A 27,953-nucleotide genomic window follows, 5' to 3' on the forward strand; every position below is an offset into this window, starting at 1 on the left:
AATTCAAGTACTAGTATGAATTATCAAATCTCCAGTGTAAATATTATCAATAACAATCAAATACTAATAATAAGTTACTTAAACATTACTAATGTTAATGTCTTAAAATCATACATTTCATCATCGTACACAAATACGTTATAGCATCAACGTTTATTCTCTCGTGAAAAGGGCGCCCTCTTGTGATATAGTGACCGAAGGGCCGAGTTCCTGAACATTCATAGAATAATCATTGAACGTAACATTTGAGGAATTATGCCGAAATCTAACCGAAATTAAGCGTACTTTTATCGAAAATATTTAGTTTGTGGAATTGTTTCTCTAATGAATCCCTGTAAATTCGCGATTTCGCTTCAAAATACTTAACGAAACCGAACCCAAGTCTGAATCCGAAGTCGGGTCTAACTTCACATAATTCCGTACCGTCCTGTCAAATTTAAGTAACTGGGAACAGAACAACCATCGTGTTTAACTGTAAAATGACGTGAAGATGCCAGGCTTTGGAGAATACCTTGGAATGTGTTGTGGCGTCTGCAGAATTTTTTGCTACACTGTGAGTTTTTGATCTTAATAATGTCGTTTTACTTGCGGCGTCTTTTGACGGTGCGCGTTCGTACATGTAGTTCAGCAGCTATCATATCAGTATCATTGGCAATCACTCTCCAACATACAGACTCACAGAAATGTTTTGGCAATATATGTTAATGATCAACTTTGGTGAGACACCAGTCCCAGGCATACCTTAGAATATCACTTACAGGCTTATCAACCGCCAGCGTGTTACAAGCGTGGCGGTACTAGTGCCAGCGATTCCGTTCAGTGTCAAACAGAGTTCAACTTCACCATTCACTGCCTAGCCACGAAAGGTGCATAGGTAGCCTAGCTACAACCATGGCACCTTCCACCCCCAGGACGTGGTTGGAAGTCGAGCAACCCATTGAACAAACCGATTTGTGCACAGAGCTGTATATTTACAGGTCCCTGTAGGCTGTAGTTTAATCCCCGATGTTACATGGCCGCATCTCCAGCTCTGTATCGCAGTTTGTTTAGGTTAGCTGGGTCATGTTAGAGGGCTCTGTAATGCTGGTTATACGCCCACTCCCTTGAAACACAGGCAGACATACTGTTAGACTGAAAGATTCAGTCATGTTTGGTTCTTCACTATCTCTTGGTGTTTGGAGATGGGTTTGCAGCGACCCATACATCACTGACTCTTTCAGGCTAACAAGTAACATGCCGTTTCCCGATGTTTTTTATGCTATTACATTCTCTTCTGTTAGTACCCTATACAGACAATTGTCAAAGAAGCCACAAGCAGGTGCAACTGTAATGGTTACAAATAAATTTTTGACTTGAATGTGTAATTATTTGAACTGTTAATAATCAACAGTTGAAATATTATAGCAATAATATAATGTTGGCCTATGATGGTATTTTTGAACAGTAAAACCATGGACCCTCCAAAACATGGCACATCAGGTCAGGCCTGTGTAATAAACAGTAAATCTGCATATATTTGTACAGAGTCCCTCCACCAGTAGTCCTACTAATTACAGCCAGTGACTGTCCAAAAATGCACAAGGGCAAGGAACAAGGGCCCTGCATATACATGTTTTTGTCAAGTGTTAGTCCAGCAAGAGCAATATACTGTAGATCGCCAGGCTTGCACTTCCCTCAATGTTATGTTCGTAAATTTATTCATAACTTATTCTTTTATCCATGCATCGTGCACGCTTGTTTAATTCCATTTATAATTAATATACTGTTCTCGGAATTGTTTGCCACCTAAAATTAACCAAAATACTAAAACTTCTGACAATAAAACATTGCTTAAGCTGACGAAAGTGGATTCAAGGCGCCAACACAGATTCCCCTTCTGTGTACTGAATGCTGCAATCTTGTATTCAGATGGCAGCAAAAGCTTCCTGCAAGAAGGTGACCATTATCCAGTTTTCACCACATTTTCCACCAATTCATCCTTCTCCCAACAGCTGTGCAGAAAACTTTGCTGTAAGCCACCTCCTGTTCCAAAGCAAGAATATCCTTTGATCTGTTTAGGACTTTCAAAAGCTGGTAAAACTACCTTATTGGCACTGCTTTGTGGTGAGAAGGCAGACGATGTCCAACCAACTCAGGGTAAGAAAGAAACATTTGCAAAGGGAGTCTGTACAAGACTTCCTCATGGTCCTTTGTAACCACATAAATGTTAAAAAACTTTACTAATCCCTCCGCCTGTATATTGACCTGTTAAAATTATGCTGAGTAAGTCTTTTCCTGATATGAACACTTAATACATAGACACAACATGAATCATATACTGGTACATGTGGTCATGATTTTTCTGTACATGCCCCCAGGTGATACTGGTTTAGAGTTTATTTTGAGAACTTTAAATATTATTTAAAGTGTGTACTGTACATGTATTTGTGAATAGTTGTATCAACTGTGGTTGTGCAGAAAAGTCAGTCACTTGTAAGGCTGCATTGAAGAAACTGCTTTTCCTTTTGTACTGTATCATCACACATCACCACTTTGTGTTTATGATATTCTTAAAAATGAAAATCATTCCTTTAGGAAGGACGCTTAATCTTCACAATTGACATACAGTTACTTTGCTTATTGTCTGTCAGGTTTCAACATAAAGGCTTTATCTTTTAAAGAGGCTGTACTGAATGTGAAAGAAATAGGAGGTAAGTTTTCCATTGCTGGAAGGAATGTATTTAGTGTTGCTTCCTTGATGCCATTCTGTATTGTGGGTTTGTGTTAAAATTGTGTTTTGTGAAAAGGTTATCATATCTAGCAGAGTTGTACTATGGATTGGTGTGTAATAATGAAAGGTTTATTATGCTGACAAGTGAAAGCCTAGTTCTGGCAGGTAAATATTAACTGTAAAAGTTGTAGTCTGTAATAACACTTTGCACCCTGATGATGAACACCTCTCCCCAGGGTTTCAGCATTTAAGTTTTGAAGAAATGAAGTGACAAAATGGTTGTATTTATTGCTTTCCTGTGTCATGAAATTACTTTTTGGGACTATTTTGGCATGATTCATCGTTCTGTACAATGTAAGCGACTCTTGCACCTCACAGATGGTAAATTTGACTTTGGTGCCAAATCAGATTTTGTGTGAATTACAAATGAATTTGATGGACAACTTAGTGGTACATACTGGAGATGTATACGTGTATACTTACACTTTTAAACTAATACCACTTTGCAGAGCCATGGTAACAATCACCAGAACTAGAAATAGTACATTTTCTGAAAACATTTTCAGTGGTCAGATATGAGATAGAATCTTACTGTGAAGTGCTCAAGTTATACAAACTCTTGAAAGTTTTTCTGAGTCATATCAAAACACTCATAATAAATTTGTTCTGTAAAACATCACAAATAACAAATTTCTTACTTGACGTTTTTACAAGAAATGAAAATGTGCGTAAACACAAATAACAAAGGTCTTACTTAATGTTTTTACAGGAAATGAAAATGTACGTAAATTTTGGGACCGTTACTATGACGGTACAGAGGGCGTTGTCTTTGTCTTGGACAGTTCCTGCTCTGATGAGGATCTACAGATTGTGGTCTTGGAATTACACAAAGTCCTTGGACATGCTGAATTAAAGGGATTGCCTCTTCTGGTTCTTGCAAGCTATCAAGATCAGTCAAATGCTAGGAATGTTGCCCAAGTAAGCTATAACACTTACACAACACAGATTTTCTCTCTAGTTCATCAGGGTAACAGCCTTGTCTGTGCAATTCAGCAATGCTTCTTTGAAAGATTTACTAAATATTTGTCAAAAGAATGCTACCATATTCCTCTTACATATTTCTCCAGCATCTTCAGTTTTGAGATTGACAAACGAAACATAATGATACACACATTGTAAAACTTGCTCATATGTCTTTGTATTAATATATAAATTTTCAGAGTCTGCCCATCTCAAAGGGTTGATTTAAATCAATTTGTATCACAAGCTTGCTGATCCTTTGATAGCAGCATTAATTTTATGCACTGGTATTTACTGATTCACAACATCAATTTAAGTTTTTATTCAGGTGAATGCAAGGTCATGGCAAGTTTTGGCTGGCCAAGTCAATGTTTCGTGGACAAACTCTGTGGGTTACTGTATTACAGATGGTGGTTTTCAGAGAGGATTGTTAGTCATCGGTTGGGAAGCATTATTATGGGGTTCACATCTAGGCCCAGGGCCGGCCAGAACTAATCCGGCAGAATGTGAGAAGATAAGCTAATCTTTTGTCCGCGTTCACATTACGTTCAACGCTGTCCTAGCCTAGATCATTTGGTAGCGTCTAGCCGACCGTTGACCTTATACAGGTCAAAATACATTCATCAGATACATTCCAGTTCCTACATAGAAAATCATGTCATCCAAAATCAACCTTCAAGGGCCTAATCCGAAAGGCGAAACATTAAGGTACATGAGGACATGTAACAATGAAGAAGACTTCAACAACAAAGTCAAAACATTTAATGAAAAGCTATTACTGCGAGAATATCCACAACAAGAAATATCAAACATCAATGCGGAAACAAATTACGCTACACGAAGAACACATTTAAATCACAAACAAACGCACAACAACAACAACACAAATAAATTGATATTTGCTACCAAATATAGTCCACACATCAAAACAAAAGACATCAAACAAGCACTCCTGAAGAACTGGGAAGAAATAGAAAAAGACCAAACACTAAATAATTTATTCACGATGAAACCGATCATCCCTTACAAAAGAAATCCAAAAATTGGCGACACACTCATAAATGCACAAGTACACAATCTTAGAGAACGACCGAACACAATGAAACACAACAAACTGACCCAAACATAAGTATTCTAGCCTCCTTGCTAGACGAACAAAACACAGACAATAATTATTACCATCGCGATAATTGTTGGTACACCCAAGCCCCAATATACTTAAGGAAACCGCTGCGAATATCCCTATATCGCAAATTAATTAGCCAACAGTATTGCTAGTGCACCAGATCATCTTGCAGTTTGTTTATCGAAAACACTGCGGGGTGCGTATGCGGTGTCCCCTAGACAAAACACTATTGCAGAAGCCGTTCATATAGCGTGAACGATGGTACATTAAAGGATTAACTTTTACAAGTAAAGTTACATTGCTTTTGCCAGTTTTTGTTGAATTGCTGTGGTAAATTCCATTGCCTAGGAACATGTTGAAGCAACCAAATTCGACAGACTTTCCCTGAAGAAAAAGTGCAGGAGAGAAAACGATAGGTACTGTCATGACTTTGACCATGGATGTAAAAAATAGACTATTTTTTACATCCATGCTTTGACTTTGTTTCGTTGTACAGGCGTTGTCATCATAAATGCCGTTATAACCACTGTCTCACAAAAACTGTAATTTGCGTCCGGCATTGAGGTGAAATCCGTATTTTTAACTTTTATTTTATATTTTCATAAAGTGATCAGTTTACGTCGAGGTTTACAATGTGCGTAGTTTTTCTATATGATGTACAGCATGAACCTTTTCACGTTTAACACCCATCGAGCGATATGTCATCTTACCTCAAGCATGTACGTCGACAATTTTCCATCAAACGGACGGCTTCCTTGAGTGAAATTCAAAGTCTCTAAATTTATAATCTCGTTTCGAAGAAACCGATTTGCCGACCGACCGCTTTAAAGTAGATGCGTATTCTTAGAGTGACAGTGAGAATAGACAGTTGTGTAAGTAACCCGTATTTTATCGGCCGTGCACCGATGTAGTTTCTAAAAAGTTACTACTTGTAAAACTTCCAGGCTTCGAGGTTCTGTTATCCGACATGTCGTAGTGAAATTCTGTGAGAACTACAAGTAATACAGACAAAGTTTGGGTTTCTGACGGTTCCATGTATGAGCTGATTATCAAGTTGAAATTATTGTGTGGATAGTCGTTGCTGCTGGTCCGCGGCGTGGCTGGAATTTGTCACGTACAAACATTCTTCAACTGTCAGCCATATAAACCTCTACAGTTTTCATCGACGGCTTTCGTGGTTTCGAAGAAGACCTTTTTTTCTCGGATATATTTCTGACAACCTCGGCTTAGAGGCAAAGTCGATGTCGTCTCGTAGTACACCCTGTGCGAGTCTCGGCCTTGACATGACACAAGCAGACATACGTCACTGTTCAGTCACATTTATTTGGATGCGTCATACGGATAATATCATTATTCAGGGGGGTATCAGACTAAAGTGGGCACATAGTAGAGTTTTCTCAAGAAATGTAAAACGGAAAAGGACAGTCATATCATCAATTTCAAAGAATGCTGAAATGCCATAGTTTTTAATCGTTAATCGATGGCAAAGTTCGTATTTTGACCTCAACGTATCCAATCGAGAAAGTAAACTTGGCATGACTCAAAGTTTGAAAATGTGTTGTCTTGTCTGCCGCGGCCTGGCATGGCCCGGAGGCACTGACGTTTCGTACTTCGAATTCTGAGAGCTATCAAATCGTCACGATCAGCGGACACGAAATTACTATTTTCAAATTGTCATCACTGAAAAAATACAGAGAAATGAGAAAACACGGTGAGAAAAAAGGCATTTCATCGATGCTGTTGATAACCTTCCTTTCGCTTCTGATCTACCCAGTGCAAAACTGGTACCTTTTCAAACCACTCATGACTCAGAACCCAACTCATTCCAACTGGCCCGATACAACCGGCCCGAATTCAATTTGTTGGGAAGGCAACGATAGCTTTTCCTGCAAACGTAGACAGACCTGCAGTGTCCACTGAAAGGAATAGTTGGCGACATCTTTTCGAACTCTGAAAATATAGCTAAAGAAGGAGCCACATCTCAGTCAGTACGGCCAAACCTTAGCGTTCACACCGACTATGGGGACAGAGCATTTTCAAACGAAACGGAAATGTCAAGGAAAGGCGATGACTTATTTTCTAAAATTGAAGAAAATGCTTAAAATTTGGCTGTGTTAGTCAATCAAGCGAAATATTTTTGTTCCAATAAAATCAGTCTCGATTCTACCCTCTACTAGACTAAATCGACAACGGAGGGTGCATAGGTACGCGGTAGAACGTGTAAATCTCAAACAACGGGCGAATTGGTTTCGGGCGAGTTGATTCTGGGCTGTTCAAGTTGGAGAAAGTGCGAGTTAATTGTCATTCGTGCAAAACGGTCAAGAAAACTTCAGGAAAATAGGAAATCAATGAAATTTACCGCAGACGTGGTGATACACATACATGTAGGCAAAAGCAATTTAACTTCATAGAAAGTCAATGCTTATAATTTACTTCTTCAGTAATTTATCGGTCATGCAAAATGAACGGCCTCTACTTCACCCAACGGTGTTTTGATAAATAGACTGAAAGATGATCTGCCAAACTGCATGCACATAGCGATAGTGCTGCCAGCTAATCTCCTTGCAATGTAGGTATATTCCCAGCGGTTTCCCTAAGTATATTGGGGCTTGGGTGTACCAACAATTTTCGCGAACAACGAACCACGAACAGTGAAACATAAATCTAAGGAGAGCAATCTCCAAAGAAAAGCGACTGAGGAAGAAACCACACACTGGTTTCGAAACGTAGCGTCAAAGGCCGGGGTCAAAGGATCACCCTGTCATTCGACAGCCAGATTACGGCTACGTCTCGCCATGGCTTATATCTACACCAATAGCCAAACACACACACAAACACAGAGAACGAAAAAATAGTGTAGGCGATGTGTGCAGCCGCTTTCCCTTTATTACAAACGCTGTGAGATATATTGTAGGCGATTCGATCCCTTGACGTGCCGTCCATCAGATTTTTCACCATATCTTCGTTCCAAATGCCTAAAAGACACTTGATTTCTACCGTTGCCCAGTTGACTCCTCGACTCGCCATGTCTAAAATGATACTGAATCGTCGAATAGGTCAAAGACTACACTGCATGTCAACTACAGAGGGCGTCAACTGGGACCTGAGTCGGACAAAACGCGTTCACATACGCTGTTTACTGCTCGGCCAGAGACCTGGGTCGGCCACAAACCACCCCTCTCGACTAGGACAGAAATTGTCCGGACAGTGGCCGGCCAGAACCGTTCACACCTGTTTTTTTGGTCGGCCACGAACCTGGCTAGGACAAGGGCCTAGTCTTTTTTGGCTAATGTGAACGGCCCTTATATCATCAGATTGTGAATCTGCAATCTGTAGTGATAGTAGTGACCTTTTCCCGTCATTATCCAAAGCCAATTTGAATTATTGAAGCATTGCTACTTGTTTATTTGACAATGAAGATATTTTGATTCAAGAGACAGTACCGATGTTTAAATCTTGTGGTTCATGGAGGAATGAGTTTCTTGCAATCAAATGTTGTAGTGATAGTTATAGGCCATGGCATTGTTGGATCATAGATGTGCAAGTGGTTAAATGATAGCCTTCTAGCGTATTTTGTCATTGATAAACCTTTGCCATAGCACATAACTTTTCTATTGTTACTAATCATTCCTTGTCTTTATTGAAACCTAATTCATGCTACTGTGTAGTAATAAGTACTTGGTGACAGCACTGACATTATCATTTGATATGTTACTTGGTGATTTGGACTTTTACCTGACCTACACACTCAACAGTATGTCACAAACTCCAACGTTTTTCAGAATTGTTGGTATAATATCCTTTATTCCCCATCCCCCAAAACGCACCGTTTGCATAGTTGCGTTATTTGCACCATCACTGTGCTGTAGATGGCAGTACTGCTGATTGTTCAGTAGGTGTCATGTCCCAACATTTTAGCCAAAAGTATGTATATAGAGAACTTGAAATTCTGTAAAGGTAGAAAGAATTTTCCGTTATCCCGCTGTGCATTGCTGTGGCTCTATCAAACATTGTACAATACACTCATAACAACAAAAACATACTGATTATGCGTTGTACAATGGATTATTATACAAGAACGACTCAAATTTGCAATGCCAAAAATGTCTTGTGTATTTTGTATCGATCAACGACAAAAATACAAGCCAGGGTGTAACCTGCCATAATGTTCTATGAGTAACATACCCTGTGTATACCCCACGGCTAAAAAGTTCTTTGACTAACGTACGCTTTGTATACCCTAGCACGCACTACCTCATGGAAACAGTGACAGAACTATTGCCCAGACACATATTATACATGTACACACACACACACACACACACACACACACACACACTGAATATACCATATATAAATATATATAGAAAACTTAAAAACTCATCAGGTATCAAATAACTTAAGGTGTGGTGGTACCTGGTCAGTACTGTTTGTATAGCCAAGACACATACCGTTATATAATCAAAAATAGCCATCTAGGTAATCAACTGATGAATCCTGTAGGAGTATTTTGATGATCTCCATTCTTTGCTAACTTATGTTTGTTGTTCTCTAATATATTTTTATCATGACTATCTGATATTGTAATCTCGAACTAAAACTGATCTCTGAGGGTTTTTGTACAAGCATGATGTTAAATGTTTTTCATAAAGGCCTCACATATGTCTTGCCAAAACTCCAAATATGTGTGTGAAGCTTTATAGCTACTTCCATTATGTACTTACATAGCGTAGACAAAAACTCATACACAACATAGTTATCCACCAGTACAGACACATACAGATGACGGCTATGGTCACACAAATTAACAAAGTAAGTTACCGGTAGGTGGCTACATCACTGTTTCTGGAAGTGAATTTATAGCCATACATGTGTATTGCAATAGGGTAGATGAATAATGTACCCAACTGAATCTGAATTTGTTATGTCTATTGAACAAATGTTCAATGTCCTGCTGCATGGGTAGTTACATATCAAGGTGCTACTGGAAATGTGTACTCATTAAAGGATCATTTCAACCGGTTTGATTTCCTCTTAGTTATTAATCATCAATTTGTTGTTGATGTGTTTCCTTACAAAGGATCAAATGTTGATATTGTCTGTTCTCCCGTAGCTTATCAAGGACCTGCAGCTTGAAGAGAAGGCTGTGGGCAGGAAGTGGCTGGTTCATCCGTGTTCATTTACTGACGTAGAAAGTGCAAGGGCTGGATTCCAGAGAATGATATACTTCCTGAAGGGAATAGAAATCAAGGAAGGTGAAGGGAGAATATAGCAGTCCATATGGACCAGAATTTGATGTTTGACATCATAACAATGGTTGGGTTTTACTGCATTTTGTACAATGTTATTGATGACATGTGCACAGAGAACGTGGGGTTTGAATGTTCAATTTCAACATCATTGAAATAACCTTTTTTAATGCTTTGATCAGAAAAACTGTTTTGCCAATGAGTCAGAGCAAATTCAATCAATTCAATTTAAAAATTGTAATATTGTGCACTACACTTATTTTTCAGTCACTTTGATAGAGAATGGAAGATTGTGCTTCCTTGCTACATAAATGATTAAATTTGATTGAGAGGCAGAAGTGAAGGTGAAATGCTGATGAGTCCCAGGTTTTAAAAAGTCAAGATACAGTCCTTTTATTCAAAATTAATAGGCTCTCCATTTTGCCAATGTTGTTGATCATTGTTGATGATCTAGTAAAAGCGTAAACTTTGAAATGAAATATTATGTAAATGCAATGAGCAGTGCAAATGAAACTTGGGAAAGATGTTCAGACTCAGATTTGTGATGTATTTTATTTTCTCCATTCTGTAAAAAGTAGTAATATTCACCAGGTTTTATTTGAAGAAAATGCAGAAGATTCTGAAAAAAGAAAGCCATGAGGAAATACGTACAGTATTTGAACAAACCTAAAATTCTAAGGGAGTCGCATGCAAGCCAATTTGCATTTGATTGAAGGTACTAGGTAAAACACTTTTTCATAATGTTTGAAATGAAAGCTGAATAAATTACTGAAATTGTACAATGCAAATCAAATTTATCAGCCTTTGCATAAGGTTGAAATATTCTGAAATATAACCTACTCTTGTCGCCATAGTGATGATTCAATTGTTAAATGGCTGCATCATATCCATCACCAAATTCATAACCACTCTCATCTCAGTGATAAATTATTTTAAGCCTCAAAATGTCATCCCAGTCTTCCACTGATGTCCTTTGCCCAATTGCCATACCGGACTTCAATGTCTGAGGGCCTCCTTCTTGCAGTCCGCTCACACCTTGTTATCATACTCTTCGTCTGTTAAAGACTTTTCACAGTCTCATCACTTTCTGAACAGATCAAAATTCTTTTGAAAAATTTATTCAATTCAAACTTATAATAGTTATTCTAAAGAATATATTTATATGTGTTTCTAACATTTATTGTGGTAAGAACTCCACTTTGCATCACGAGCCAAAATTGAGATGAATGAAAGCCAAAATTATCAGATTAAATACTAGCTGTTTTTGTGAACATGATTTTAAACTTTTTAGAGAATGTATGAATCCTTAGAATGATATCTCAAGTAGAATACAATATTCAATGCATTTTATGGACAGCCTTCAACCCTTGATCATGCACCTGAATCTTTTGCAGTTTGTTCAATTTTATGATATCATCTTTTTTTATTGTTTAGTCTATTGTGTGATTTCTATTGATTTTATGTGATAATAGCCCCTCTATAAAGTCTTTCCTTTCAGCAATTATGTTCGGTTGTTTATATTTCAAAACATAATTGCAAGACAGGATTTTCCGTTATATTTGATCAAGATTGCTTTCAGAACTGTGTGTCCTTCAAAGTTTATTTTTTATCCAGTGTAAACGTGACTTGTATGTTATTTTCATTTTTAGTCATCAAAGAAGAACAAACACAAAATGTATGAGACTTTTTATTCACCAAGGGTTAAATTGGTAAATGGTACAAAGCAGGCTTTTTTCTAACTTTCATATACAACATACCTTTATGCACATCAAGATAATCTACACTTTACAGTCTGACTGTGAGATGCTTATACATGAATTAGAGAAACAAACGGTGAAAGGTAGATATGGGTAGAATACTGTTACATTTTTAAAAGGTAATGTAGAGTCTACTTGGGTAGTATATTGTGTACTGTAATTCCAATTGTCATGTTAGTATTTTCACTTTATAGATGCCAAATATTGTGTCCTAGTTCTTCTTCCCTCAAACATACATTATTTTTTTACAGTACATAAATATGTTTTTGTGTGTAATGTTTATCTGTTTTGCAGTACATACGAATATTGTGGAATGTATTAAACTTTTGGTCAAAGGTTATGACAATGTGCCATCTAATTTTGGCATTTCTAAGGTCTTTTTGTCAAGTCAAGAATATCTGGAATTTTCATTGTGTTAGTCCTATACCTGTCATGTAATTTTTGAAATCTTCTGATGTCAGACAACTTGCCTGAGTTGATCAATGGGAGGTTAACATTAGCCTACAAGATGTGTGTGTGTGAAGTATTAACCAAAGCTTGTCTTCAATGACTAAATCTGCAAGTGGGTACAAATACTGGATTAATTTGATTAGAGGGCTACCGGTACAATAATGATGTAGTATGCCTATATTTATCAAAAATAACTTCCCCACACACGTTTTTTCTTTCTGTAAATTTATTCATCTGTTAGATGTTTTGCAGTTTTATGTCAGTATTTCTTTATTTACAAACTGAACACTTTAATTGTCAGACTGCACAGCATCCTCTATGAAGCTTTCCATTCACTAAAGAGTGTTATAAGAAAAAAACAAAAACTAGTAAATGGCTGTTCTTCCAGCTTCTTGACAAATTAATGTCCTAATACACAAATCAACTGGCAATGGCTGTACCAGACAACTGAATAATGATTAATTACTTTGGGGGAATAAGTGACCCGTTCCAGTGATGATGGAATTGCCTTTGTAACAAAGGGGTTTTTCCTTTTCTCTTTCAAGATGTTGTATTGTCAATTTTCAGATAGCCAGGACATGAATGAGGAAAACCTAACATGCTTCTTGAAATCTTGATAAATGAATAAAAATGTGATTATTTTCCATATCTTACCTTTGATGCTCTGAAGAGCAGTAAAGCTATATGCCATACAGCATGAATTTGTAGTCATTAAAACCCCAGCAGCCTTATCAAAAACTGTCAATCTTCCTATTTCATACTGTATTTTATACTCATAATACACAGAATTTTATACGCCTTGTGCCAATTGGTAAAACATCTACAGGGGATGATAAAGTATGTGCAGCATCTCATACAAGACTGATTTGTTCCCTCCTCAGTTGACATGTGGTCAGGTCAAGAGGTGTAAATGAAGGTCATATTACCCTTGCATTGTGGGAAGGGGGGTCATTGTATATGCCAATGTGTGCTTTGTAGCCAATTTTAGTTGGTGTCAAGTGTTTGTAGTTGAAGTGAATCAAGTTCCACATAAAGTTACATAAAAGTTATTATTTAATAATAAGTAAATATGTAAAGTAAATATGACAATGGTAATACATATATAAGCTATTAATTTGAACAATTTGATGCAGGGCAAATTTGCAACGAAGCGACTTAATAGTGCTAAAATGATTTTGCATGCTATTACAGCACTGAGAAATCAACATCTGAAGTATGTGTCATCGAATTTGATGCAGTATTTCTGGAATCTCCACTCTAGATTAGAGTACAGTCTCTGAACTGACAGACAGATTACAGCTGTGTCTTGCCATGGCTATCTATTCTGTACACAGCACACAACACCACACATCCCAGCTGAAGCACCCCACCTTACATACAATGCAATGTGCAGGAATTTGACCAAGTGTGTGATGGAAGTAGATGTTTATGGAAGTGATGACATATGAGATGGAGATTTCCACATCAACGTAACATCTCCATCAGTACTTACTGCAGTTTGGAGATGAAAAAATCTACACTACTTGATGTGACTCTATTTGGTGATCTTGTGAAGTGCTCATTATTTTTGTAGTTTTTTCACATTCTATGCCTTTTCATCCCAAAACACAAAGACACACATAAAAAATAGACACTTTATTCTGGTAAAAATGAGACACAAGGGAAAAGGCGTTTTACTTAAGCTAGTTAATAGAGCTGTTCAGAAATACTGAAGTTAGTGGTGACTTTGTGATGATGAATGAATGTAGAAAAATAAAAATATCACTTGCCTTTCAGAACCACCACCACAAGTCTTCAAGCTAACCTTCTCCATAATGTTAATCCTTTAAGATGTTTTATTTATTCTTGAGTCAAGACAATCCGCCCATTTCTTTTCTTACAGCAAAAGTTATCCAGCGTTTTAAATATATTTGTGTTCATTACACTTTTTTTAATATTATTTATTTTGAAGATCTATACATATTTTTTTAATGGTTGTTGACAAGTTTTTTTTTCTGATATACTTGAATTAAAATTAATTGACGTTAATGAAGGTCTGTCCATACAAAAAGTGTGGCATTTATTCACACATTGCTGCTCTGTAATCTCTGCAAGCCAATGAATCTGTATCATTGTTTTTAATAGGTATTTTTGTATGTATGTTTGCAGTTTAATATAGCATTTAGCATCATTCAGAGAAAGCTTTTCATGTACTTAGTAAGTTTACAATATCTCTTTCTAGCATTAAAATAACTTTTTGTCAGATCTAGCTCATGTGTGTACTGGTATTTTCTCTGCCTGTTTTCTGTATGTGTCAGATATTATGTCTCCTATGTGTCGGTTAATATCTGTCTTTATTCCTAAGTTTTTGTTTGATAAAATCTGAAAGAAAAATTATAATCCATCTACCAGTTTGTTTAAGGTTCCGGCAGTAAAGTGACGACGATTTTGTTAAGGTAGAGCACGCCTCAGGGACAGATATTCAGACACTCAAACTTTTACAAATCTTTTCTGATCTACCACTTGTGGAGGTTCATTTTGAAGTCCTTTGTGTAAGAAAACTTTTCATCGGCTTAATTTTTTGAAATTCGAAAATTTTATTTTTCTCCATAGAGTTAACACAGGTATGGTGCCTATTTTAAATATCGGTAAATCTTGGTAATTTGTTTCTCTAGTACCAAAACTTCCATGGTGACCCCCTATTTTATTCTTGATTTTGACAGAGAATGGTTGAAAGATTCCTTAACGAAAGTTTGAGCAAAATTTTAAGTCTCACTTGCAAGGCGCATGCTACCATAAGGTGTCAAGGTCAACATGAAATCTGAGAGGTCTAAGTAGAACAATTGAAATTTTGCATTTTACAGAACATATAGTTATACATGAATAGATGGCCAAGGACGGTGTAATTTGGTCTTCAGATTGTGCCATGTGGTACTTGACAGTTGCTTACTTAGTTTGGCATAGTTAATCTCACAATTCTGTTACCATGACGAGTGATACATGCATAATCTATCAATACTTAAAAAATACCGCAATTATACGGTGTCGCTCAAATTTGATCAGAATTGGTATATACCAGTATGGGTTACCAATGATCAACAATAAATATTGTTTCTATCTGTTCAGTGGAGGAAAATTCTACGTTGATGTTATGACAATGATTTCTGCACAGTACAACCAGAAAAACAACAAGAAATATTTAAACCAGAAAAACAAGAATGACAAAAGTAATTAAGGTCTAACTTTAGGTACTGGAGGTCAACTTTAGCAACATGCATAGCAGAAACAAGCCCCTCTTAGTTTAGTATAGACGGTCTTCCCCCATCTACTGTCTATGGTTTCAGCTGGTCTGTTAATATGTAACAGTTCATAAACAATGACAGGAAATGAGTCAAGATCAGTGGAGTTGGCCTGTTTCTCACTGGCATGCCTAATGCACATTTGCAGGATTTCACTTTTTCTTACCTCATTTGCACATTTTTGACACTGATGTGTTCATTTGAACAAATTCACATCTCAACCCCTGCATCTACCTGTACACCAAATACTGAGATGGTAGCTTTGGCGGTATGGGAGCCTTTGTGTGTGACGGACATACATCCGCACATACCCACAAATATACAGACATGCAAATCAGATGCAAATGAACTGATTCAGCTTATACGATAACCTCACATTGGTACACCAAATGTGAGCTAAAAAATGACAATCACTGCTTATAAGTAGGGCATGAATGTAATTCAAGTACTTCCTAATTTTGTATACAACACTAGTAAGGCATTGATTACATAACAAAGTCAAAGTTTTCTATAAGATCTCTAAATAAATTTGTAGAAAGCATGACTTTATCACAAATTTATTTTGAAGTATTAAAACTTTAAGTTTATTACTGACATATTGTGTGCCACAGTATTATTGGCAATTTGTGTCTGTGTAGTCTTACAGAAAAACATAAGTAAGGATCTGAAAACAATCATACGATAAATCCAACCGAAAGTGAAAAGACAATGAAATAAAGCTGCTGCAGTGCAGCTTTGTAAGTTGCTACATGGACTGGTTTTTGAAGAAAAAGTGTTTGGCCAAAGTACTGAATAAAATGAATGAATGAATGAATGAAGAAAAAGTGTGCACTATAGAGGTTATTCAAAAATAGAATTATCCCTTTGAAACTATCACAGTCAGATATCTTAAGAAAATCTATCTATTATCTATGGACATTTTATAAATAATTATCCCTTTGAAACTATGACAGTCAGATATCTTCAGAAAATCTATCTATTATCTATGGACATTTTATAAATAATTATCCCTTTGAAACTATGACAGTCAGATATCTTCAGAAAATCTATCTATTATCTATGGACATTTTATAAATAATTATCCCTTTGAAACTATGACAGTCAGATATCTTCAGAAAATCTATCTATTATCTATGGACATTTTATAAAAAAATATATCTATAGATGTCTACAGAAAGTTTATAAAGTATTTTCACTTGTGTGCTTTCTCATATGATCCTTCAAGCCGCTTTGCCGTAAGAATGTTTTACCACATTCTTTGCATTCATATGGTCTCTCACCTGTATGGATTCTAATGTGACATTGCAAATGACAAACTTGTTTGAACTGTTTACCACACTCCTTGCATTGGAATGGTCTTTCACCAGTGTGTATTCTCATATGAGTATCCAAGGAGTATTGTCGTGTGAATGTTTTACCGCATTCCGTGCACTGGAATGGTCTTTCACCTGTGTGCGATCTCATGTGCATATTCAAACAGTATTGTTGTGTGAACTTTTTACCACATTCCTTGCATTCAAATGGTCTTTCACCTGTGTGGATTCTGGTATGACACTTCAACTGGTAAGCTCTAATGTATGATTTGCTGCATATTTTGCATTCAAATTTTCTACTTGTGTGGATTTTCATATGGTAGTTCACTTGTTTTTTATATCTGAATTTTTTACCACATTCCTTGCATTCAAATGGTCTTTCATCTATGTGAATAGTCATGTGCTCTTTAAGCTGGGTTCTCCCTCTGTACGATTTACCACATTCTGTGCACTCAAATGGTCTTTCACCTGTGTGGATTGTATAATGATACTTCAAATGCTCACTATGTTTGAATTGTTTACCACATTCCTTGCATTCATATGGTCTTTCACCTGTGTGGAATCTCATGTGGACTCTCAGCTTGCTCGCGTTAATGAATGATTTATTACATTTCCTGCATTCATGCGGTTTCTCGCCTGTGTGTTTTCTTATATGATCCCTCAAACTGCTTTGGTGTCTGAACGATTTACCGCATTCTTTGCATTTAGATGGTCTTTCACCAGTGTGCGTTCTTATGTGATCCTTCAAACAGTTTGGCCGAGCGAATGTTTTACCGCATTCTTTACATTCAAATGGTCTCTCTCCTGTGTGGATTCTCATGTGATATGTCAAAAGCCCTTTTCTTTTGAACTGTTTCCCACATTCTTTGCATTGAAATGGTCTTTCATCTGAGTGCATTCTGAAATGGCTCTTCAGTTGGGATGCTTGCGTGAACAATTTATCACATTTGTTGCATTCCAATAGTCTTTCGCCTGTGTGCATTCTCACATGATCCTTTAAATGGCCTTGCCGTGTGAATGTTTTACCACAATCCTCGCATTGAAATGGTCTTTCATCTGAATGGACACTCATGTGATATTTTAGTGCTGATGGATATCTAAACGTTTTACTGCATTCTTTGCATACAAATGGTCTCTCACATGCTTGAGTTCTCACGTATCTGCTTGATCTTCTGAATGTTTTTGCACAGTTTTTGCTGACATGTGCAATCTTGTGATGTTGTTTTGTTTTCCAGTTGTCATTTTTCTGGGCCGTAATGTTGTTTCCATTTGTGGATATCTGAAGTGTGATATGGCCACTTTGACTCAGCGTATGAATGACAAAAGACACAGCTGAAGGAAGAAAGGACAGTTCATAATTAGTCACTGAAGCTTCAGCAAGCCACTTACTATCATCCCTCTGACGTTAGGTACATTGTTATGCCCAAATATACCTGAATATAATTGGAACAGTGGGCATTTGGTCCTCTGACAAGAGTTTGAAGATGCAGACTGCCTAGGCAATCTGCATAAACAGTATGACAAATGTAGAATTCTTGTCAAAATTGGTGCACAAAGAATTGATATACAGCCCAATTACAGAATTTCATTAAACAAGTCATCGTTGATGACACAGTCCCTGCTTGTTAATGGGTACTTTAATTACAAGTCCTCGGAGAGAATAGAGTCCTGTTCATTAATTAGGTCTGTGATTAAAAATAATGCAATACAGGTGGGGCTTAATGGCCGAGAATAATCGAGTTTAATGGTGGTGAAAACATAAAACCAATGTAGGCCCACCATCCTAATTACAAAAGGTCATTAAATGCGTCAATTAGTAATTAATTGACAGGATATGTTGCCAAACATTTTTGCATCCTATTATAATTAACACTGACAGATTATCACTGGTACCATATTTCATCAAGTTTGATGCAGTATTTGTGGACATACCACTCTAATTAGGAGAGTTCATTTTACAATTACAAATTAATTACATGACACTGATAAATGTCTTTATTCACTGTTTGAGCAATGTGACCTTAACATCTGTACAAAGTTTCATGAAATTTGATGCAGTATTTCTTGACATATCGGCCTAATTACGAAAATTCAATGATTGACATGATACTACTACATGTGAAACAAACTAATGTGCATGTGTATGACATAGGTCAATGTCCTTGTACCAACTTTGAATAATATTGGTGGAAATATGTCTGAGTTATGGCTCTGTACATGAAAAAATTGTAACAAAATGGCCACCATGCGGCCATATTGAATCATATCATAAAACAAATTGACGTACATATGTATAACAATAGTCAATGTCCTTGTACCAACTTTGAATAAAATCGGTTGATACATGTCTTAGTTATGGTTCGGGAAATGGAAAAAATCATAACAAAATGGCTGCCACGCAATCTTATCGTAAAACAAATTGACATGAACATGTATGACACAGGTCAATGTCCTTGTACCATCTTTGAATAAAATCAGTTGAGACGTGCCGAAGTTATGGCTCAGGACATAAAAAAATTGTAACAAATTGGCCGCCATATCGCCATATTGGATCATATTGTGAAACAAATCGACATACATATGTATGACATAAGTCAATGTCCTTGTACCAACTTTGAATAAAATTGGTTGATACATGTCTGAGTTATGGTTCAGGACATGAAAAAATCTTTAAAAAATGGCCGCCACGCTGCCATATTGAAAAGTATCGTGAAACAAATTGACGTGCATGTGTATGACAAAGGTTGATGTCCTTGTACCAACTTACAATAAAATCAGTTGAGATGTGCCTGAGTTATGGCCCCGTACATGGAAAAATCGTAACAAAATGGCCACATGGTGGCCATATTGGATCGTATCACAAAATAAATTGACGTGCATATGTATGACATAAGGAGTAATCCTTGTACCAAGTTTGAATGAAATTGCTCCAGGCATCTCTGAGATATCTGCGTGAACGGACGGACGCATGGACGGGCACACAGACACGACCAAACCTTTAAGTCCCCCGTACTGTGTCCGTGGGGACTAATAAGCTAATAATCAGAATTCCATGCTCACCAATATTAAAACATAATAAATTTAAGTATGATCAATAAGTAGCAGAGATTGGATCAATAGTGGCATACTCAGTATAAATACAGTACTAATTTCAGAAATTTATCAAATGTGAAAATGAGGTTATAATCTGTGAGCCATACCTACCAAATTTTTAGCATAGTAAAACCTAAAAACAGTTCAAGCACCTGCATAGTAACATCAAATTTGGTCAAGTAATATATTATAGTTTGAACATGGGACTATGTGCCCAAGAGTAGGCAACCATTTGCTTGACGTAAGGAGGACAAATATTCTCCTGCTTCGAGTGTATATAAGCCCTTGGGCTACAATGTTTTTATTACATGCCTCCATAGTTTTCATTCCAAATTTTTAGGTTTACATACAAATGACAATCATATGCTTTATTTCCCTGTAGACTAAAATTTGTGGAAAAAATTGAACAATTCTGGTTATCAAACGGTGCATTGATATATTTAAATCACTGTAATGCAGTTTATTGAATTATTTTTCACATTATTTTGTAAAAACGGTATTTCCTGTGTAAAACATGCAATTTTATAATAAATCCTGAAGTTGTCAAGTTGAAAATAGTTCACTGGGTTCATGTATACTAAATACAAAGTAAATTGGACTGGCAGTTTTCAAGAAGAAACTTTTAATACCAAAAGTTGATGAATGCAAATGGATGATGGGCGACAGATGTAAAATGATGACAGATAACAATATATTCAATAGGCTCCACATCCCTAACAGTGGAGCTAAAAAGCTGTCTGACAAGTGGTTTGAAAGAACATTTTTTACGCAAAAATGGCCTTAAAACAACAAAGTTGAGTATTTCATCAAAATTTAAACAGATCTTATTTAAGTCATCCCTAAGAATCTGTATACCCAATATGTCTGTAATTAGACTGGTGGTTTTCAACAAGCTTTGATTGCCAAAGCTGACGGATGATGGATGACGGACGCAAGATGACAACGGACAACCATCTATTTGATAAGCTCTGCATCCCTGACAGAGGAGCAAAATGCTCCTCTTGCCATACATACTTGTATGGGTTCCAGCACTTACCATCCACAGAAAGAGGACAGTCTTGAAAATCCTGAATTGTTTTTTCTCTTGTTGCTTCCAATAGTCTGATCAGTTCATTTATCCTTTTTGAAGTTCTTAATTCTTCAAACAACCTTGAAGAGTTTTCTAGAAAAGAAATAATAGTCATGAAGAAGAAGACTATGGGGGAAAAACATGGACTTTGATTGCACACTTTACTCAAGTACTCTGAATGTGAACATTGAAAATATTGCAACATTTTGCGTTCTATCAAGTCATTTGTACTTCGTTATTCCAGATGGATGAAATGTGATTTACTTTGAAGATGATTCAGCTATCAGTGACATAGAGCCATGATCAGATGTTCCAGAATCACTGTTTCTTTGGAACAACACTCTATCCATATCATGTAAATATGTGACAGCCATCAACCTGTCAACCCCCTGAGATTTCAATAAAGGATTTTTTCCTAGTATGCTAAAATGTGTTGCATATATACAGTCACATCTCCATTTCTTATTTTGAATATCGATGGATCATAATAATAATATCGTAAAAATATCGTTCGTCAAGGACAGTGTGCTCACATTCGGTTTGAATTGGTCCATTCAAGAAATATTTAAACCAGAAAAACAAGAATGACAAAAGCGAATAAGGTCTGCAACTTAGGTATTGGAGGTCATCTTTAGGAACATGCATATCAACTTCTATAGTAATAGGACAAGCAGATCATACATACATACATAATGACATGTCAACAAAAAAATTAGCCAGAGAAGGCTTGACAGAAAATAAAGGTTGGAAGAGTGGGGAAAAATAAAATGGAAAAAAAATGTACAAGGGATCTGGTAAAAAGTAATGCTACCTCATCAATCTTCTAGACCCTACCCCCTTCCTGAATATCAAATGTTCCATCCCTTTGTTGATTATGTTTACATAAGGCCAGATGGCAGCAAATATATTTACAACCTTGGGGATTTTTTAATCAATGCTATGAGTGCTATCATTCGAATGTACACAGCAATTAAATTAGTTACAGACAGTGAAATGCCTTCCATCCACTGTGGGGGATTACGACATCTGGAATTATCCTGGATCAAAATTTCTCATCAGTTCTTTTATGTCTTACATAGAAAAGTTGCAAAAATTGATCCGCAATGAAAAAATTTACCTCAGCTTTGTTTTCTGGATCAAATTTTACTACAAATCGATACCAAATATGACAAAATTATGTTCACAGCCTTCGAAACTGTCTCATAACATATCCTGGGTTGGTGTAGGTCATTTAAGGTCACAAACTGAGAAAATTACCTAAAATATACAAATTTGGGGGCTTCCCAACACTTTGAGCAGAAAATTTATCTAATAACATCCCTCAGGACTTTTGTACCAAATTACAAAGCTATCAGACAAGTAATTTTGAGAACAAGTTTTCTTGACCAAAAATGACAAAATTGTCTTAAAAATAATAATAATAATAATAATATTTAATTCTTAAAAACGCACTCCACAAACTTCTCAGTGCGATGAACACAAGTATTTAAAAGATACAAAAACAGCTAAAAACTCTAAAAACTACAATATGAATAAAACTTGGTAAAAAGATGGGTCTTCAAACAACGTTTAAAAGAAGTAACATTTCTGGCACAACGAATTTTTGAGGGCAGTGCATTCCACAGCAAAGGAGCACATACCGAAAATGCTCTTTGACCGTAGGACTTATTAAAATATCCGCGAGGAGGAGTTAAACGCAATTTCTCAGAAGATCGCAGATTTCTTTGACGTTACATACAGATAAATCGGTCAGATAGGCCTAAAGAGGTGCATCACCTCTGACAATCTTAAAAGTAGTCAATAAAATTTTGAATTGAATACGAGCTTTCACAGGTAACCAGTGTAAATTAATGAAAACAGGGGTGATGTGGTCGTATTTGCGTGTACCTGTGACGAGACGGGCTGCTGCATTTTGAACAGACTGCAGACGGGTCAGCTGGTCATTTGAGATGCCATAGAACAGACTGTTACAATAGTCAAGTCTAGAAGTAACGAATGCATGAATGAGTTTCTCAGTAGTGGGCTTGTCGAGTAATTTACGAATTTTACCGATTCTTGATAAAGAGAAATATGCGTTCCTACAAAGTTGACTGATATGTTCACACATAAAGCCATCCCTGTTGAGAATAACACCAAGATTCCGAACGAAAGGAGAGGGAGTGATGTTAAGTTCACCAATCCTGAGGCTATTCAGTTCTGCCATATCGTGTTTCAAGCGTGATGAAAAATGAATAACTTCAGTCTTGTTATCGTTCAGCACCAGCATGTTACTTCTCATCCATCCGCGAATATCATCAACACACATTTCAACACCGGCGCTAACATCTTCAGGTTTATTGCAGATAATGTACATCTGTGTGTCATCAGCGTACATCATGTAGTCAAGATTATGGCCTACTATAATATCCTCTAGTGGTGCTGTGTAGAGCGTGAATAAAATTGACCCGAGGACAGATCCCTGTGGAACGCCATACTTCACTTGCAAATTATGAGAAAACACAGTTCCAACCTTGACACGATGACTGCGATCGGCAAGATATGATCGAAACCACGAAAGTACTGTACCAGTGATGCCAAATCTAGATCGGAGTCAGTGGCGTCTGTATGTATGTGTGTGTGTATGTATGTATGTATACAAATTTACAAATTTATATATTTCAAGACAACTTCCACATATCTAACTGTTGTCATCCCTGGACATCTGCATGTACACCAAACATAAAAGCTGTCTGTCCAGGGGCTTTAAAAAGAAAATATTTTTTTACGATTTTTTGACCAAAAATGACAAAAATTGCCCCAAAACAATAATTTTTCCAATTTTGTCATAATTTCAACAAATTAGAAAGGTAACACCCTTGCAAACATCCAACCGAAATTTGAGAGAAACTGGACTGGCGGTTTCAGAGAAGAAGAATTTTTACTTAAAATGAGGAAAATAATCAAAAAAATTCAGCAAAAATACAAAATTCAAGATATCTTCACAATATACATAAAACTGTATAATGTCTACCTAAGGTACTTGCATACTAATTTTCAAAGCAATCAAACCAGTGGTTCTTCAGTTATTGGTTTTTGACCATTTTCACATTTTTTAAGCTCATTTGCAGAATTTTGGGCACTGCAAACTTCATTTGAACAAAATCCCATCTACATACAGCCCAGGATGCATCCACAGACCAAATGCCACTCTAAAAAGAGCAGCGGTTCGTGAGTTTTTGAAGTTGACTGACATACTGTATCTATATACACACTTACATACATACACACATACTACAGATGCCACTGACCAGCTTATATGATAATCTCACATTGGTATAACCAAATGTGAGCTAAAAAGCATAATGGTGCTTCTGGACAACAGATAGCTGCCAAACACTCAATTTACATGTACTTATCAGCCTGATGTACATTGAAAATAGAAAATAGAGGCCAGTTTTTATTTGGTGAAGACATATAATACATGCAGTGCTGCAAACCAAAACATGAAAGAGAACTCCACACACAATAATAATCACATTGTAATTAAATTGTATCAAAATCATCATTCTGAGGACGGATCAGAATTTTGCCCAAATAGAGCACAAATCACCTGAACAAGTTACACTACAATTATCATTCACCTGATTTTCATTATGTACATAATACACTAGTTGGGAAACTCTCTTACTCTCCAGGCCAATGACTAATCTATATAAAATACTCATAAATGTAGAACGCGTCCCCTGGTCCATTTCTCAATTTTTTTCTGATCTACTACTTGTGGGGGCTCATTTCAAAGCTCTTGAAGGAAATAAAATTTTCACTGTCTTACTTTTTCGAAAATCCAAAATTTGATTTTCCCCCCATAGAGTTAACCCTGGGATGGCCGCCATTTTGAATTTTAAATATCGGTAAATCTTGAGTCATTTGTTTCTCTAGTTCCAAAATTTGCACGGTGACCCCTAATTTTTTATTCTTGATTTTGAAAGAGAATGGTTGAAAGATTCTTTGAGGAAAGTTTGAGCAAAAGTTTAAGTCTTCCACTTTCGAGGTGCATACTGGTACTTCCTTAATACTCAAGGATTAATAACTTTTGGGTGAGAACTGTTGTTAAATCCTTGCTTTTATTGAGAGATAAATGCAAGCCAGAGGTGAGCAATATTGAAATCAGTTATGAGAAGGATGTGTAATATCTTTAACAAGAAGTGCTACTCTGCCAACCACCTGTTCAAACCTGATGCAGTATCAAAAATATTGTATACGGCTAGTTTTCAATCGGATTCGAACCCACAACATACGGCATCAGTCGCCTAGCTGAGAGGCCACAGACAGAACCGCTCGGCTAAATCTCCACTCCCAAAAAAGAGTGGTTCAATAGCCGGCTAAGTTGTTACATTTTTCTGACTGAGACCGCTCAACACGTTGTAGAGTTCGTGAAGCACTCACGCACGCATGCTCACTATCATACATCGCACATACATACTTTATCGACTTTATAAATAATAGTGTCATGAACTCAATACTTGGAATCATTTTGTCATCTGCATAATTCATTCTTGAACACAAACTGCTTATATTTAGCAATGGTATCTCCACTCAATCAAATTATGGCACCAAGTGATCACCAAAAACCTCGAGCTTAAAGCACAGTGGTCGTCGCGCTGCGCGTGCGTGATTTTTTTGTTGATAAACATAAATTTTTGTAAACATAAGTCTTCTCAGCTTCAATAGCAGTGAGATGGGAGCAGTCCCCCACTTTGTTAAGGCCTTTGTAAGACTCAACATCATGCAATAGTAAAATATTAAGATCGGAAACGAGCTTCAGTGGTGTATTTCTATCTATAAACTCGTGTAGAGCAACGAACATTGGGACACTACACTCCGCACATTATGTCGCTGAGTTTACTGCAGGCAAACACAGTGAACAAAAAGGTTTGATCGCGCGCGTTCACGCTGGTTGTACACAATGCTATGTAGAGTACAGTGAAAATACATAACTAAAATGATCAACATTGCCTATATATGTAGACCAGCAACAAGCACAATGCCTAACACAAAAGTTACACTCAAGACCATGATCGGCAAGCAGGACACGGGAGATGTTGTTGGGAGACGGTCACCGCGTTGACGTACACGGATATAGAGAATCCGGTCCCACAACGTACTGGTCCGCGACGACTTGGCCCACAACCAACTGTTGATCACCATGTCTTACTTCTCCTAGTATATTACGTGGTAAGAAATAGTAAAATGACAGAAAACAATAGACAAAACGAGCGGGTTTTCGCGGCATTTGGCAGGAAAATTGCACGTCTACACCGTGCATAGACGTATCGAGAGATCCTGTGCCCTGGTCCTGTGCACGGTCATGGCATGCAGTGATCCAACCGCTAGCTGGTTTAAACTTTAGGCCTACCGGTGCTGGGCAAACTTCGTTGTTGTACCTCCTGATTGCCGGGTAGGTCTGAATCCTCTTTCAAGTGAGATAAAACCCCCACATTCCAAGAAGACCTATGAAAGGTCCTTCGCTTGACTTGATACCTGTACTCGGAATTCTCGTTTGCACCCCCAAACGGGGTAAACTTTGCAGTTGAGTTGGATTCTCCACAGCCGAGTGTAGCGGGCCATATACCCGGTTTGACACGGACGTTCATATAGACCACGGAACGAAACAGATGCAGAGATGCTTCTTGCTGCAGCGGGCATTGCTCTGCGAGCTGTAGATTTCTGTAGTTTGGGTTGTTGTCTTTGTACTCCTAGCTCCTGTCGGGCCTCTTGAAATGAAAGCTCTCGTCCTTGCTGGCGATGTCGAAAACTAGAGCCCGGTCGTTGATAGTCTGTTGGCGTATACATGCGTACATGCGTACGTCTAGCTCTATGGCTCGAGCGATAACAGTAGCCGAGCCCCATTCAACTGATTCAAGAAAATCATGAGCAAATGTGATCTCAATCCAGCGTGCAATTATTGTTCAATATTCAGCAGATATTTAACTTGGATTAATTGACCTTTTATTGCGTGTTACATTTGGTTAGTTGGTATGCTTGTGACAGATCAGCCGCCATTTTAACAAGCGGCAATATCGCAAACATTACAATCAACCCGTAACATGTGCGGCGTTCTTGGATTTGTTTACAACAGAGGGGGACCCCCTCAGGAGGATGCGCAGCGCGACGACCACTGCGCTTTAACAGCACTGCGGCTACCAGAGGCACAGGTGCTCGTTGGCTGGGAAGCAATCATCCACTACAACTAAAAATGTTGCAGTGAAGGGTGGAGCAAAAACTACACGATCGATAAATCGAGCAGAAAATCGATCGATCATGCCATGAAGGTGAGAAGACAATAGACGTACAAGCAGGGTTCTTCTCTTCCTACCTCCTTGATCAAGCATTCCCCCCCCCCTCCACTGTCTATGGATCAAGCAGCCAACAAGCGCCTGTGATCAGAGGGCCTGTGGGGGGGGGGAGAGACAGGAATATGAAATACACGCTTGACTGCCGAATGACAGTATACCTTTGCCTGATCTACTACGATACATACTTAAATGATGGATGAAGTTGGGTGTCCATGGTTGTTGGTTGACGAGGAAGTGAGGAGCACCGCCGTCCATTGTAGTAGTTGTGTTTATATCACGCCGCGTCCGTCCACCTCTCTCATCAATAGACTTTTGAAGGTACCTTGTTTTCATGGTGTATGTTCGCTACTGTCCACGAATTCATCCAAATACTAGGTTTAGATAGATAGTGCCGTAGGCGAAGATAATTTTCATGACACTGTGGCATAAAGATTCCAGATGCTTTACAATTTATATGGAGCTACTAGTACTACGTGTTGCTGTCAGTTTCCCAGATTGTGGGGTATACCCTCTGTGTATACCCTCGTCCCCAAGTGCAGTCTGGGTAACCAAG

The 27,953-nt window shown here is 37.4% G+C and overlaps 2 protein-coding genes across 2 annotated transcripts; one reads left to right on the top strand and one right to left on the bottom strand.

Annotated features, from left to right (window-relative positions):
- Window positions 1–392: 392 nt before the first annotated feature.
- Window positions 393–14,560, top strand: LOC139122016 (ADP-ribosylation factor-like protein 15). Its single transcript, XM_070687376.1, has 5 exons — window positions 393–553; window positions 1,992–2,136; window positions 2,631–2,690; window positions 3,480–3,688; window positions 9,970–14,560. The coding sequence occupies exons 1-5, from the start codon at window positions 491–493 to the stop codon at window positions 10,126–10,128; spliced, it is 636 nt and encodes a 211-aa protein (XP_070543477.1). The 5' UTR covers window positions 393–490; the 3' UTR covers window positions 10,129–14,560.
- LOC139122015 (zinc finger protein 420-like) lies at window positions 11,719–27,946 on the bottom strand. Its single transcript, XM_070687375.1, has 3 exons — window positions 27,586–27,946; window positions 21,033–21,158; window positions 11,719–18,235 (listed from the first exon to the last, which is right to left on the bottom strand). Exons 1-3 carry the CDS (start codon window positions 27,731–27,733, stop codon window positions 16,770–16,772), a joined length of 1,740 nt encoding a protein of 579 aa, XP_070543476.1. The 5' UTR covers window positions 27,734–27,946; the 3' UTR covers window positions 11,719–16,769.
- Window positions 27,947–27,953: the final 7 nt, after the last annotated feature.

This window comes from Ptychodera flava, chromosome 21 (genome assembly GCF_041260155.1).
Source record: "Ptychodera flava strain L36383 chromosome 21, AS_Pfla_20210202, whole genome shotgun sequence".
In the NCBI taxonomy this organism is placed as follows: domain Eukaryota; kingdom Metazoa; phylum Hemichordata; class Enteropneusta; family Ptychoderidae; genus Ptychodera; species Ptychodera flava.